Source organism: Cydia strobilella, chromosome 2 (assembly GCF_947568885.1).
Source record: "Cydia strobilella chromosome 2, ilCydStro3.1, whole genome shotgun sequence".
Lineage (NCBI taxonomy): Eukaryota > Metazoa > Arthropoda > Insecta > Lepidoptera > Tortricidae > Cydia > Cydia strobilella.
Genome location: NC_086042.1, coordinates 1,536,663 through 1,552,273, shown reverse-complemented (window position 1 = coordinate 1,552,273; position 15,611 = coordinate 1,536,663). Strand labels below are relative to the sequence as shown.

The 15,611-nt window shown below is 37.8% G+C and overlaps 1 protein-coding gene across 1 annotated transcript in view; it reads right to left on the bottom strand.

The window, feature by feature from the left end:
- Positions 1-15,035, bottom strand: part of LOC134755367 (mothers against decapentaplegic homolog 6) — a 39,820-nt gene extending 24,785 nt beyond the window's left edge. The window contains exon 1 of the mRNA XM_063691911.1: positions 14,555-15,035. Coding sequence (XP_063547981.1) covers positions 14,555-14,861 — 307 coding nt within the window. The 5' untranslated portion in view covers positions 14,862-15,035. The remainder of the gene's footprint in view (positions 1-14,554) is intronic.
- Between the last annotated feature and the right edge of the window lie 576 nt (positions 15,036-15,611).

Genomic DNA, 15,611 nt, shown 5'->3' with positions numbered 1-15,611 from the left:
TAATTGTATCGAGCGAAGTGTCATAATTCGTGTATCGGAAGCTTATATTTTTAATAACACATTAAAGATAATATAATCAAGAACTACATATATTTTTTCACGTCTACGAATATCAACGTCACTTACAAAAATATGATCATATAAGGAGATTTTTCGCCTTGTGGCAGGGAACGGCCTTAATTATTATTTATGCGAGTAATATTGACTCCATATTGAAGAATAATCAACCAACAAGAAAACCTCGAAATATATATTTTTTGTAAGGAACGGTAGTTATTTTCTCTCAAACAGAGGACGAGGCAGAAATTACCGATTTTGAACCCCAAGCACGCAATCGGTGATTTCCAATTTGGCGCCACCGGGTACGTGCCGCCAACCATTTGGGTACCGCACATAATATATATTGAACGATTGAACCACACTTAAAAGTATTAGTACTTAGTATTTTGGGGCCCGCTGACATACCTAGCAGGGTACATAGCCAAGCTGACAATCGTAAGTACATGGACAAATGCTGAACGAAAAGATAAAAGTCACGTGTTTAATTCCGTTTTAATAGGGGATATTACTGCAATGTTCTGCCACCAGAGTGCAGGACTAGCCTTTTTAGTAAACCATGGAGTAACTTATACATACTGTACCTTTAACAGGTTTTTCACAAGTTAAAAAAATATGACATTGATGCATAAAGGCGGTTTGCTTACAGAGGACCTACCGGGAAACGCGAATCCGAAAAGTCTCTATCTGCCTCTTTATCGCTCGAATATAAAGAAATTTTCTTGTTTTACTATAGACCCTCAGATTGTGGTAGTGGCGCCCTGGCGCCCCCTACGCAGAGATTCGCGTAATATTCCCTATTGGCGTTTTCTATCATTAATTGTCACCGGTCAAAAAAAAATCTGGGTTTTCCCTAGGCGGGTCATTTAGTTAATGCTTCCCTTTTTAATTTGAAGTTGTTCACCAAATTTGGTTCATTGCAATGGAACCCTGCATTTGAAAAATAATCAAAATGGACGGAACCTGCAACAAACACAACTGAAATAATATGCATTGCAGCATTGGAGATTCGACAATAAGAATACAAATTACATTGTTATACAAGCATGTTTCAATTCAATGTAATGCTCTTCAGTCTCAAAACAACCACAAATCAAATTTACAATTATTTTCTTTGGCTTTGTCACATTTTCTTTAAAGTTTTTGAAGACTTAAAAATTTTAGGAACTATCCGAAATTAGTCTTAGAAATTGACATGGTTCAAAAGACGAGTGGATGATAGTTTTATTCGAATACTTTTTTCATAATGACGACAGAATTCGTTATTGTGGCCTTCAATTACAGTACCCTAATTAGTACTATAAAATAAGGCCTACTTACCTACCTACTGAGTTAGCTTAGACGTACTCTGTAATTTTATTTGTTTTCATCGTTTGTTTTGATTTCAATACAAGCCCAACCGCCTATCCCAAGTTTTTTCAAACAAAACTAGTTCGCGTTCCCAGCCCGTTGTTGCGACAACTGCATGCAATAAATACAATGTGAGTCAGCACTGAAAGCAGAAAAAGACGAAGTAAATGACCCTAAACCCATCATGTTATAAATAATATCAGTTCTTACGCGGGAGCTGTAGTGCGCAAGTGTTGCAAATGCTGAGCGAGCTGAGCGATTTGGGAAACAATTTTTTTTATAACAAGCCGCCCGAATGATGGTAAGTAGTGACTATAACCTATGGACGCTTGCAACTCCTAGGGGTGTTATAATGCGCGATACCGACCTTTTAAAAACCTGTAAACTCCTTTTTAAAAGAACTCTATACTCTTCCTTCGAGAAAACCTCGGCACCGCTCATTCCACAGCGTCCGCGGGGGAAAATTCCTCTTAAATCGCCCAGTAGTGTAAATGTTGTTTTTTGATAAAGTCAACATTGGAAAATTATGGTTCAACGATACCCGGCCCATCTATCTAGTAACTACCAACTCAGCCACACTATCTTTGATCCGATTGCTGAATATTGGTACCGTGTTTTCATTGTTTTAATGCTAATTATTTGCTGTTCGATATATAAACACAAATTTCAATTCACCGAACTACGCGCGATCTTCGAACCCGAAAAATGATAAGACTGATAAGCGATAAGTTAGACCTAACTAGTTAGGTCATGCATGAAAAATGCGGAGTGATAACCCCTGATACTCGTATATGTGATCTCTCCGATCCGACATAGTTTTTAAAGATCTCAGTTATGTTACGCTGGTTACCCTGAAGTCTCGGCTCGCGGGTCTTGTACATAACCAATAAGAATGAACGATCAGTGCCTATAGTTTAGAGGCAGCGCCGACGAGGTTGTCGAGCCCGCTGCGATATCATACGCTCTTCAACAAGATCGCCAGTACACATAGTAATGTGTATAAATACAAAGTGGCGTGACTGAAATTTCCCCTCAAACTATTACGTCATAACCACCAAAACGGGCCTAAGGAAAACCAACTTTACATTTCAGCAATAAAGCGCAATTTTAATCGCGTCTTAATTACAAGTCATTAGCTCATTCCGTCAAAGCTTAAACAAACGATTCGCGATTTAAAATGAATTGAAACTACATAATTTCAAGGTTCAAATTGCAATGTGCGTGCGTGATATATCGTGTTTCAATTATTGAAGAAATCCGTCAATGAATAATAGGTTCTGTTTAAATTTAGATAGAGTCTAAATTAGATAGGCGGTGATCGGAATGCCGGCTGATGAGAGAGAACGGTGGCTTAAGGCATGTGTAATTAATCTGAACATTCAATCTATACAATAAATACCGACGGTATGTCCTTCGCCGAGTAACTGGCGAACTGGTCAATCCAGACCCTTATTGATTGCTTTATCGATGAAAAACTGACGTTCGCCCTTAAAAAAAAAAATAAGATGCCATTTTGTTTATAGAAAAGAAAGGGGTTGTAGGTAGACTTATGTATGAGATATGGGTAGGGCAGAGAATGAATAAACAGTCTTAGGCCTTAGCAATGCACTCGTCTCAATATATCATCGTGCCCAAATCAGTACTTCACAGGTAACCTCTTGTTTTGACGTACGATGCGTTATTATTTAGTTTCTGATTACTGTAAGTGTTCACTTCAAGCCAAATCAAACGGATCTTCTGGAAATAGCTATAGGCCAATCAGTCACATGCAGTCTTTGCTATACTACATATTTAACAAGTGTTGAAGAAAACCAAACGGGAGATTTTAATGCAATAAAAGAAACGGTTAACGAAACGCGGTGACTGTGATTAGGATTACGTCAGATCTTCCGACTGTATTCCATTATTTAGAACCCATTTGTATGTAAATAAATCTTGAATTTGGTGTTTATTACCCGTACGTGAATGTTGAATTAAGCATATGTAAGTACAGTCAAAGATGGGTGCGATTGTGTTTCTTTAAATGTTTTATTACAAAAGTTATGGCGTGTCAAATTTAATTAGTATCGCTTATAATCGCTGGAGGTGGAGATCAAGTACCTAGTCATTATTTTGAGTAGTTATCCAATGATTTATTATGGACGGTATAGAAAGGACGACAATCTTATGGCAGAACTATTGCAAAAGTGACCAGCTTTCAGCTGTAAATAATAGTTTCTAATCTCTTCGGAGGCGCTAGTTAGGCTCTGGGACATGAGTATAACATGAACCATATAAGGCAACAAATAACCCCACCAAATTACGTAGGTTGTTTTTGGTAGTATTTCGGTGTATGGTGGCGCCGCCTAATTACTGTTTTTGATGGACACTTTTCATACATAGAGATTTGGCTCCTTCATATAGTCTCCATATGATTTATGTTCAATTCTGTAACGTAGTTAAGATTTAAGACATCTAAAGATTTATTAAAAATTATACTATTTGTCTTAAATGTGAAAATAAATGTTAAATCAAAATGAAATCCAGTCTTAAAAATCATAATATGCGAGAAATCTCAAATAAAAATCGGTATGCAAAATAAACAAACGATAAATTCAATTTAAAATGCTATAAATCAGAGCGGGCGAGCTAAATATTCTGGCGTTTGGGTCGCGGGCACTGTCTCAAGGACAGAAAACAGGAACGCACCAAAACTTCACTTTTAAGTCTAGCTTATGAATTGACTATATTATAGAGGTATAGCTTTATTTGACATTCATAGGTATATATATAAGCGCATTGTAAATTGTAATATGCCTACTTGATGAATAAACTATGTTTCCCATACGTTGTTATACTTATTTTTTGTCTTAAATCGTACTTTATCGTTATCTTTATTAGGTATTGATCCATAAATGTTACTTGTAACTTTATCCTTCTTCTTATTGTGAAACAGTGTAAGAAGATTATAAAAATACGTTAAATTGGATAAATATGTCTAAATTGATAAATGCCAAGTAATTCAAATGTTAAGTTGTTATGATGTAGATAAAACTTAAATATAGAGATAAGTTGAAAATGAAAACGTGTGAAATTCTAATGATACACGACCAGTAAGAGAAATAATCCAGTAGAAAAGGTGAAAACGCCACGGTAAATTAAACAATAACGCACCCCACCTAAAGCTTCTAAAATTCGAAAAACGAACGCGTGTGAATCGCTCGAAATAGCCCGCCCGAATTATAACATGGGTGGCGCCAGCGGCGGCGCCGGCGCCCACGCGTTGCTTAGTGTTCTGTAGTGCTGCCACCTGTCGGACAGCTGCGTCTAGCCTAGGAGCATGTCCGGATCCAGACTTTAATGACAGCTCATTTTGTCGCCGGTGCAAAGCATGAGTTAGATTTGATTTCAGCTTTTCTTTTCAATTTTGCTAATATTGACTTAGAATCATACTCTTTGTTCCTGACTTCCTGGAAGTTTGAGACCCGGAACAGATAGACAATTCCAACTTCCGACAATAATACTATGGACGGTATAGAAAGGAAGACAATCTCTTATGGCTATATAACTATTGCAAAAGTGACCAGCTTTCAGCTGTAAATAATAGTTCCTAATCTCTTCGGTGACGCTAGTTAGGCTCTGGGACATGAGTATAACATGAACCATATAAGGCAACAAATAACCCGACCAAATTACGTAGGTTGTTTTTGGTAGTATTTCGGTGTATGGTGGCGCCGCCTAATTACTGTTTTTTGATGGACACTTTTCATACATAGAGATTTGGCTCCTTTATACAGTCTCCATGCATTAAATAGTGAGAAGATAAGCACAATAATTAAACTTGAACGATCAAAATTCTTGATAAACTTTTCATTTTTATAAATAGAAGATAGACGTCGCCGCTCAAGAATCTCAGGCCGTCCATCAACTAGAATCTGCACTTTGATTTCCATCCAGGTTATTACGTGCACAAGCTGAAATATTACAGCCGGCTGGTCCAAGTCCAACAATTCCCTGGGATCGTTGACTCTCGCGGATAGAATGTACTGTGACGCGGGTGGACCTTGCCAGCACACCGGAAACATTGCATACGGAAAGAATCCGTCGCCATGTTAATCTAAAGGTTAACCTATTTTGGATCTGTTTAGATGTAAACAACTGTAGAGGACATAGAAAACTAAGATTCTAAGTATGCCACAGCAGCTCTCAACGTTCGCTTGACGTCTTTAAATTTCTTGTCTTGCGTCAATCGCATGCCATAGTGCTACGACGCATGTAGCATGTAACTTAATGTAATTAATATTATCAATAAAGTATGAGTATGAATATGAGTAACGGCATTTTGGGCATCCGTTTCAGGCAAATAGGCATTAACATAGAAGAACATTGGACCAAATTGTGAACCAAAGAGAACAACTGCAAAAAACTTAAGCATAAGCAATAAACAGATAGCAATGCACATACGTACTCAAATACTCATAAACGAATGTTCGTAAAAATTCTATTAGAAATTAATGATGCCATCAAGTCACAGGATGAGGTAAATTAATAGCCAAATGCTCTATAAGGAGACAATTGAAATTCTCCTCAGATGGGCAGTAAGACGTCGCCAGGAAAAAGTTAATTTATGCCCGTTCGGAATAAAACTGCAATTCCTGACTCCATTGAAATTTAATGTAAGCAAGTTTCAAGTAGAGATGAATTACTAATTATAGTTAATTAGTCTCTAGCTCTACATTGGTGGATTGAACGTGGCGGCGGTTCTTTAGAAGAATTAATTAAAACTCATTAGTAAAATACCAAATGAGCAGAAATTTTGTTTCCACAAATGTTGTTTTCTTATGAATTTGATAGTGGGAAGTGTGATTGTGGAATCTAATCATTAGACAAATACGCTGTGTGTAATGTGCGAATTCTTGCATATCAATTACAGGATATATAATTTTTAAGTCTATGCATTTTTATTGAAAAGGTACCTTGATGAGTTGTGCTTCATAAGTGCTAACTAATTCGTCCCCGCCCATCTTCCGCTTGGCGTGGAAGGCGCTGCTTTGGTCTGTGCTTTGCCAATTACTTACAATACAATTTATTCAGTTACAGCAAGAGCCAATAATGTACCTTTATATTATTCTGTTTAAACTGTAGTGACGACCGGTCTGGCCTAGTGGGTAGTGACCCTGCCTGTGAAGCCGATGGTCCTGGGTTCGAATCCCGGTAAGGGCATTTATTTGTGTGATGAGCACAGATATTTGTTCCTGAGTCATGGGTGTTTTCTATGTATTTAAGTATTTATATATTATATATATCGTTGTCCGAGTACCCATAACACAAGCCTCCTTGGGCTTACCGTGGGACTTAGACAATCTGTGTAAGAATGTCCTATAATATTTATTTATATTTATATATTTATTGTAGCATTTCTTAGATAGTATTTTGAGATCATAAATTCTTAATATTATGGTTGTTTCTTGTTTCCAGCGATTTATCAAATGGTGATAAATAATAAATATGTTAGTTCCCGGTACTACATTTAATAATTAATTTTACCTTTATTGCACAATACAAGCAAGTATAAATGGCGGACTTAATGCCATACATAAGGCATTCTCTACCAGTCAACCATTGGGCCAAACAGAAACTTACAATTGGTGCGGAAAAGAAAATCGGTACAGAGAGATAAAAGTCACTAAGGCCCACTTGCCTAACCCGGGGTTAAGCGGTTAAACCGTTAACACAGTGTCAATTTGTACTGGTAACCATGGTAACTCCAGGTTTAACCGGTTACCCCGGGTATAGTGGAATGGTGCAATAATCATATTATGGATTGGACCGCGTTTTGGAGACAAAGGATTGTTTGTTTGAAAACTGTTAAAAATGATAGAAACTGTAAATTAAAGTCTAGAAGCGGACTTCAATAAAAATACCTACTCATAGGTATTTATGACTAATGCTGAATTGTAATATATACTACTTATATTTAAACCTGCTGACGTGTATAACTTAAAAGCTAACAAGAGAAAGTATAAGATTGAATCACATAATATCAAGTGCGCAGAAGCGTCTCATTAAGCTAAATCCCAATTGTATTGCCCTCGCCTAGGGCCCCCAGGTTTTCCTGGTAAGATCTAATATAGCTTGATTTAGGGACTGGTTTGTTGGTTTTACGAGCTGTCTCTGGGCCCCTCCGATCGCTTTGCTAATAAACACGATATTTTTTCCAGTTTCGCAAGCACGGGAGCAACCGGTTCCGCTCAGGCGCCTGTCAATGAGCCTCGCTCTAAACATTCGACCGATAAACGTCTAGAAAACTATAGAGTGTTTTAATACCTAAACTTTAAACAGACGACGGTGCCAGACTTCCGCAGAGTCGTAAACAACGTCGATAATAAGACAGCCATTCACAAATCCAACAAAACCCAAAAACATCAGACAATCGAAAAAAAAACCAATCACGAAAATCGAGTTGAGCTTACGCAGTGTGGTGAGTGTACCTGCGCCGACGCACCCCCCTCCGGCGGGGCCCCCGCCCGCGCCACCCCGCGCGGGCGGCTGCGCGGCGCGCCTGGCGCCGGCGCCAGCCAGCCGACAAGCAATTATGGCTAAATAAATATCGGCCATGCCGCCGCCGACTCGTCGCTAACAGATGGATTCTTATACGGTCATATCTAGACGACATCATTAAATTTTGACTGTTGTAATGGCCAGGTGAAATGGCGTGTGGGCATGGAATCACTTGTAAATGGTGGTTACGAGACGATAATGTCGCCGGCTAATTGACTGAGTAATGGACACCGATTTTGTTGTATCGGGATTAGCGGGCGATGTTTGTCGGGGCAGCGTCGCGGCGTCGGCGCCGATAAGATAACGATCCTGCGTCGCGCTGACGCCGGCTCTCATAAGAACATTTACAAATAAAGGCCGCCGGCACCGAGATTGGCGCCGAAACGCGAATAAACGCCTTGAGCATAAACTTACGGTACGTTCGAGCGATTCGTGCGAGACTTTTGAATTTGTGAATTTATGCCTGCAATAAAATCTCGGAAAATGTTGCAAACGCGGCAGGTGCACACGTAACAGCTGTAAGTAAAGATAGTGAAGCAAATCTTTCAGTCAGGTTCGTTTGAAAGTTTTAACGAAACACGATGACATAATAATTAAAACGGCGCTGCCAAAAGCCGGGATGACAAATGATCGGCGTGTCGACCTGTAGTCAAAGGAAAAAAAAAACAGAAACAAAAGAACGGCGGTTAAAAAAGTGCACGCAAGTCGAAAGAATGACGATTAAGACGGCGTCGTCGGTATATTTAGCGGCGTCCGTGGGAACCGTCGCGAAAGTTGACAAAAACAGTGGCGGCAGTCGCGAGCCTCGCGTCGCCGCAAAAAACGGCGCAGGTGAGGTCCGCCGACAACCGACATTACCTCCGGATGTGTTTACTGCACCCATAATAAAGGAAATTTGAGACGATATTACAAAGAAGGTTCCGACTGGACAAAGCTAGACGCGACTCACGCGACACCACCAAGATACGGACAATAAATCAACTATGCCCGTCGATAATTCAATGAAATTAATAAATATATTGCTCATGATTAATGTAAAGAAGTGGCTAGTGAGCCGGACCACCATTTATAGAAGTTAAAAACTTGAAATTTTATTGACCACGCTATCAGATTATTCTCACGGACAAGCGTCTATATGGAGAGGCATTAAGTATATTTCCTCGGCTTTCTTCTTAATTAATATGCTAACAGGCATTGTCAACACACCTACGTGGCTCCTAAGTACTACACGTGGTGTGGGCGGCGGCTGTGCGTTGATGTCATGGCCACTCATTACTTACAAACTGATTCTGTAGAGATTGACATGGCAGTTAGTTTTGGAATTGAATCTTTCTACTTGTTATACGGCACAATCGGATATAAGGCAAAAATTACCAGCATATATCTTTTTGTATTTTTCCGTTATGGAAAATTTTTAGGAGTAAATAAATTAAATTTTTTAAAGTGTCAATGATGCTTGAATGAATGATTTTTATTATTAACCTAGTCCATTATAGGGATAAGGATATGAGATAGAAATTACATTCGACGATTAATTGACAACATCAAAAGCTTATACAAGATCCAAAATAACGAGGAAGTCGCAATCGAACATTAAAATGCTGTAGCGAAGTAGCGATTGACTTGGCGAATAGTTTTAGAATCGAATTTGACCGATTACAGCTGAATATTGAAAATAGAAACATTGAATACCTTATTAACAACATCAAGAGTTTAATCAAGATTTAAAATAACGAGGAAGCCGCAATTGTGGTATGTAAACAGCTAGAACCCTGAACCGAAATATATTGAAAGCAATTTGGTTCATGAGTATGCCGCATTCCACACCAATGAGAAACAAATGAAATATGTTAACATGTCAAACGATTGTGTCGCATATTTAGTCGGCATACCAATTTACAATGTCGTAACATTAAAGGGAAACAATATTATTGAAACATATTTAAAAATTATTTGTGATCATCATGTTCTAACTGTTCTAAGATCTAAAAATAATGTGAGATTTTAAGTCCCACGAAAAATATTAACTTCAAAATCTATCCTTCACATTCACCTTACAGGTGCTTACATTGTGTGTGCTTTAAATATAATAAATTGTGACCATCAAGACGGGCTTTCCTTCCTCGCCTTACTGAACCAGCCATTCCACCTCACCGCTGAACATTGGCCATTCAGCGAGGTAATGCCGCCAGTATTTTTGGCACATTTGGTCCGGGGGATAATCAGAGTGGGGGGTAATATTGTATTTGTTATAATTTAGTTTTACTTTTTTGCATTAATTACCTTTAGCTTTAAGTTTATTTGTTTTGTTTTAATTTGTTACTTCAAAATTCTTAATCTTAACTTTAACGTTTTAGCTAACTTAACCGCAGCGACAATAAGCAGACAGTTTAGTTTGTAACAAACCTTGTTTATAAAACTATATTACTGTATGATATATTTATTAGTTTTCTCCAATTATTTTGTACAAAGTCGCAATACCAATATTAACTACACACTAAATGAGCGCGTACTCGATTTTACAAGTTCTTTATCTTGTTATTTTGTAAAAAGTACATTTAGATATTTGGTAAAGATTTGATAGAGAATTAGATATGCACGATATACAAAAAAAACAGTAATTACATAAGGTGAAAAACAATAATATCTAGATAGCGAGAAAAGTACTGGCATTAAATTCCCAACGAAGTTAAGTATATTTTACGTTTGTGCCAGTTAAAATTAAATCGATGTCTTGATTGTCTGAAAAACAAAGCTTTTCATTTAATATATGTGAAGCAAAAACCGATCGACTATAATGCACTCAAGCCCGTTTCAGCAGGGTAGCATTTTTAAAACAAAAAAGTCGTGTACAAAGACCGCATTTTCTTGGGTCGGGAATTAAAACTTGACTTGGCATGCATTGTGGACAAGTTTTGCTGCTTTTCATTATGTGCCCGTCGTTTTCAATTGGCATTCCTTCCATTAGCTAGCCGTCAACTAGATTTCAAGGAACTTAATAAAAGAGTAGACGATTTTTTTGTATTGCAACATCCCTTATATGCTGCGACACATTTATTGTTTTAAATATAATATAACAAGTACTTATATTATCCGATCCATTGATATATAAGTTATATATGAATGGATCGATTATCATAATCAGTTTGATTGCAAAAGTATGATTGTTTTTAGCTTTAATTAGCTCTTAGTTTATTCTTATTTATTTTAGTCTACTCCGCGGAAAGATTTTTTAAAATTCAACCTCAAGGGAACTAAGAAACGGGTTGAAATTTTTTAACTACTTCTACACAGGTTGCAGACTAACGATCTCTAAAAAACCTATGTTTAAAACAAACCATCAACGATAGGAATTCATTTAAAACTTAGCAAACGTTAAATATTGTCTCCTTCTAACAAGTATTGGATAGGGGAAACAATTATCAACGATTTTACATTTGACAGAATAACGTCAGTATAATCGAAAACGAGATTCTTCGTAGTTTATTTCGCGATCCAGCTGGATGCGCGTGCGTCGCGTCAGGGCGGCGCCAGCGCGACCTTGCCTGCTATCGCCGAGTGACCCTCGCAGATTAGCTGATTGCAGGGTTACCATGCCGTTTGTATGGTGACTAAACCATACTAAACACAAATAAATATTTGTTTCTCAAAAAAATGGTCTAGGGAAAATTCAAGATAGAAAAGACCGGTGTCTTGAAAATTTCGAATTTTTGACAGACTAGTAAAAATTCAAAATTTGCCATGAGGACGGGTGATTAGCAGATAAGCCGATACTTCCAGGTCAAAATTAACATAAGTATCTTCGTTCAGGCGTGACAATTATTTGGATTTCGTAGTTTTGTGATATGTTTATAACTGGAAGAAAAAACTCATCCAACACCAAACAGTTGAATCACATTTACAATCGGGTCTATCGCGAATAATGGGGTTTTCGTCGGGTAGTCACAGTTAAAGGTTTTAAATGTTATACCAAAAAGTTGGCTGATTGTGTACTTGTACTTAATTACTTATTGCACTTGTGGACCTTAGACTATAGTTGGGTGGTTTGGGTTTACTGCAATGAAATTTCAAGATTTACCCAGCCATGTTAAATCAGTCCTCAACAAGATTTTTTCTGATACATCAGGCCCTACTTCAGGGTACGTCGTGTCAACAAGTTCCTAATATATTTCGAGCCAGCTATGTTAGCTTCTTAATTTGGTGGCCTATTTTAACTTGTCTTGAAAATTGGTTTATTCCTAAATAGATGGAAGATGATTCATTTTTTTAGATATTATACTGATCATTCTTTTAGACTAATGCTTTTTTTAATGGCAAGCTCCTAATATAAACACTCGATATTGAAGCTGCCATGTCAAAGCTACAATTTTGTACAGTTCTCGTCCTCATATCTTCCTAAATTTAATTAGCCTGAAGAGTCATGACCTTTTAATAAGGCTGATAGTTTCTCGGATAGATTAAGAAAGAAGATATAAGCACATAATTATGAGTAAATTGCGGAATTATTTGAGAAGGTACTATTTCAGAATTACTTCTGGATTGGACATTGGACAAAGGCAGACCACCCTGCAAGATGAATAGACAATATGAAACTTTTTAGAGGGAAATTATATCAATAAACTAGTATTCTTAGATTCATTAGACTTAGACCTTGTGATAGTAAGATACCTATGAATTTGTTACTCATGTTACTTTGTATAAATGACACCATGCCAAATTTATATATCAAATATCAGACTAGGATCAAATAACTATGTGTAAGTATTTAGGAATGGCAATGGAATCATCTGTATAGCAACATATAAACCATTGCCATGGGACCATCTGCTGATACTGTTTAGACAAGAATTCCTTTTGCTTTTTCTCAGAACTTTTAAGCATACAAATGCGTTTTACTTTATAGGTCGCGCAATTGTCAGTTTTTTTGTTTACGTGGTGTCATATTCATATCAAATACAAAGTTCTACAGATTCGACAATTTGGCTTGATTTAAATTCGTCTACCTTTAATATGAGTAATAATGTCTGAATAAGTAAAACTAACAGACTGAAGTTAAATTGTAATCGTCAGCTTAATATAATGAATGGCGTGGTTTTAGATGACACGTAGAAACGTGAGAATCCAGAATTTGATGATAAAGGAGTTCCAGCAAATAATGAATGGAACGATCAAACGATTAAAAGAAATTATGATGAAATAATGTTTTGTGTTCGTATTACGATAATACAGTTAGACAACTAGAAACACGTGGTGGCTGATATCATAATTCGGCAGTATATATAAGTTAGTCATGTTTAAAGTAACGTTGAATTTGATAACAATCAATACATATTATACAAAGTCCTCCGGCGCGTTCTGCATGTATGTTCGCGATAAATTCAAAAACTACTGAACGGATTTTCATGCAGTTTTTAACTATGAATAAGAAAGTTCTTGAGGAAGGTTTAGGTGTAGAATTTGTTAAGGTTTTGTGCAAATTGGTTGAACTACCCGTGCGAAGCCGGGGCGGGTCGCTAGTATGTTATATAACAATATTTGTCATTTGCTTTAATGAATAATCTGATGAGCGTCTAAGTGAAGTCTTATAAGAAATATTTGAACATGGAAGCCTCGTACATCATTTTGATGATGTTTTAATGGGGGATGTAAATTTTCTTATAACGATTCACGCTCAACACTTTTAACCTAGGTATTCAACAAGTGCTATAGCAAGTTTTAACGGATATACATTGGATCTACCTACACGTGTATCGAAACATTTGACCTTAAGAGTTTTCCGTTACTTTGACGAGTACTATCTTTAGTTGATGACAACTTCTCAGCAACCACGCTCCTTGGTGCTTGAAAAGTTTTTGATGTTTGTATGGGGTAAACTCCTGTTCCAACATGAATTGGACTAGATGGCATTGAAAACGATGTAATCATAAAAACTGGACCCTTTGGATTTTGTTTAGAAGTTTTAGAACACGTTCAGACGCTGATGTAAGCCGCTAAAAATAGACGCGTACGGAAATGTTTACTATCCCTCGTAGATATAACCGAGTAACTACCAGTAATCAATGATATACATCTTTTAAAAGATAAATTCTACTCTACAAGTTGGAACATACTTTTAGGAAAAAAGTGCTTAGTAAAAGAATTCAAAATCAGCGTGGTATTTGACGCAACTGCCAAGTAGGTATTCCTATGCTTCATATCTCAAGAACAGTTTAAGGCCCACTTGCATCATACCACTAACCCGAAGTTAACCGGTTAAACCTGGAGTTACCATCGTTACCAGTACTATTTGACACTGCGTTAACGGTTTAACCGCTTAACTCCGGGTTAGTGCGATGGTGCAAGTAGGCTTAAAGGTTAACATTGACGATGGCAACACTCAAAACAACCGATATGAAGAAAGCAATGCTTGACGTGACGTCAGTATAACGTAACGAAGCTGATACAGAGACAAACAGTAGTGATAAGTGGTGATAACGATTTGCACTGATACCGACGCAGCAAGCACGTGAAGAAAAATCCAGGGAATATGCTATTTCAACGCAGAACACAGCACTGAACACTTCACTGTTTACTTCACTTGTTGCTCGGGTCAACGCCCTTCACGTACCGGGTTCCGACAGTCTGCTCCAATGGTGAGGATTGCAGCAGTTCTGTTCCCGGCACACCGGGAGGCGCCTCAGCTCGTTGAGGTCCCTCAAGTCGGGGAATCTGAACAGTCTGGTCACAACGAGTTTGAGATTGGGGTCCGCTGGCACACATTCTGAGGCGGGTGGGGTGTCCAGCGCGCGGGAGAGTCTCCTGAGAGTGTCGTCGGGGATGTGGTTTGCGCCGGCGGCTGCTAGCCGCCGCCGCAGCGCGCGTCTCCGGAACATCACATGCCGGCAGCGCTCACGAGGCGCGGGACGGCCGCGCATCACTCGCGCACGACATTGCTCGCCGCGTGCGCCCGCTCGACTGGCCGCGTCCGGCCACTGACGCGGCGGCGCTGTGTTGCCGGCGTCAACTTTTTAATGGCAGAGATAATAGTTTGAGTTTCAATGTCTACGAGTTGAATTGACGCCGCTTGAACTGGAGCGACCTTTTATGTCCCCCAGATTACTTTAGTCTTTGTGAGTGCTACGACAACAGTGTAAGTATCTGCTCAAAACAAAGTCTTTATTGTTAATTAATTCACAGATTATATAGGTATTATAAAAAGTTATATTTATAAGACATTGAACATAAACAGTATTTAATTTATTTTTTACACATGTTAAGATCTTTTAATATGTCTTAACATGTCTTAAATTTCAAATGTCGTAACTCTTAGCTCTTGCTTAAAGTGTCATGTATTTTATTATCAAAAGAAAATATCTATCTATACAGTGTGGAAAGATAAGTCGGGCCCTGGAGGGAAACTACCTTAAATCCTTAAGCTGGCTCGTTTTACTTAAAGGAGACATTCCTTTATTTTTAAAAAGAAACAAAACTGCATTCAGATTTTCTAAAACTCGCTTGCCTCGCCCGGTACTCGAACCAACTAAAATTTAAAAAAACAAACACCCTATTTTATTATACTAATCGATAGTATTATTATTCAGGATAAAATTGCTCTAACAAACATTAGGTCTTAAAAATAAAAATGATCGTTAAATCTAACATTAACTTTATTTTATTATCAATTT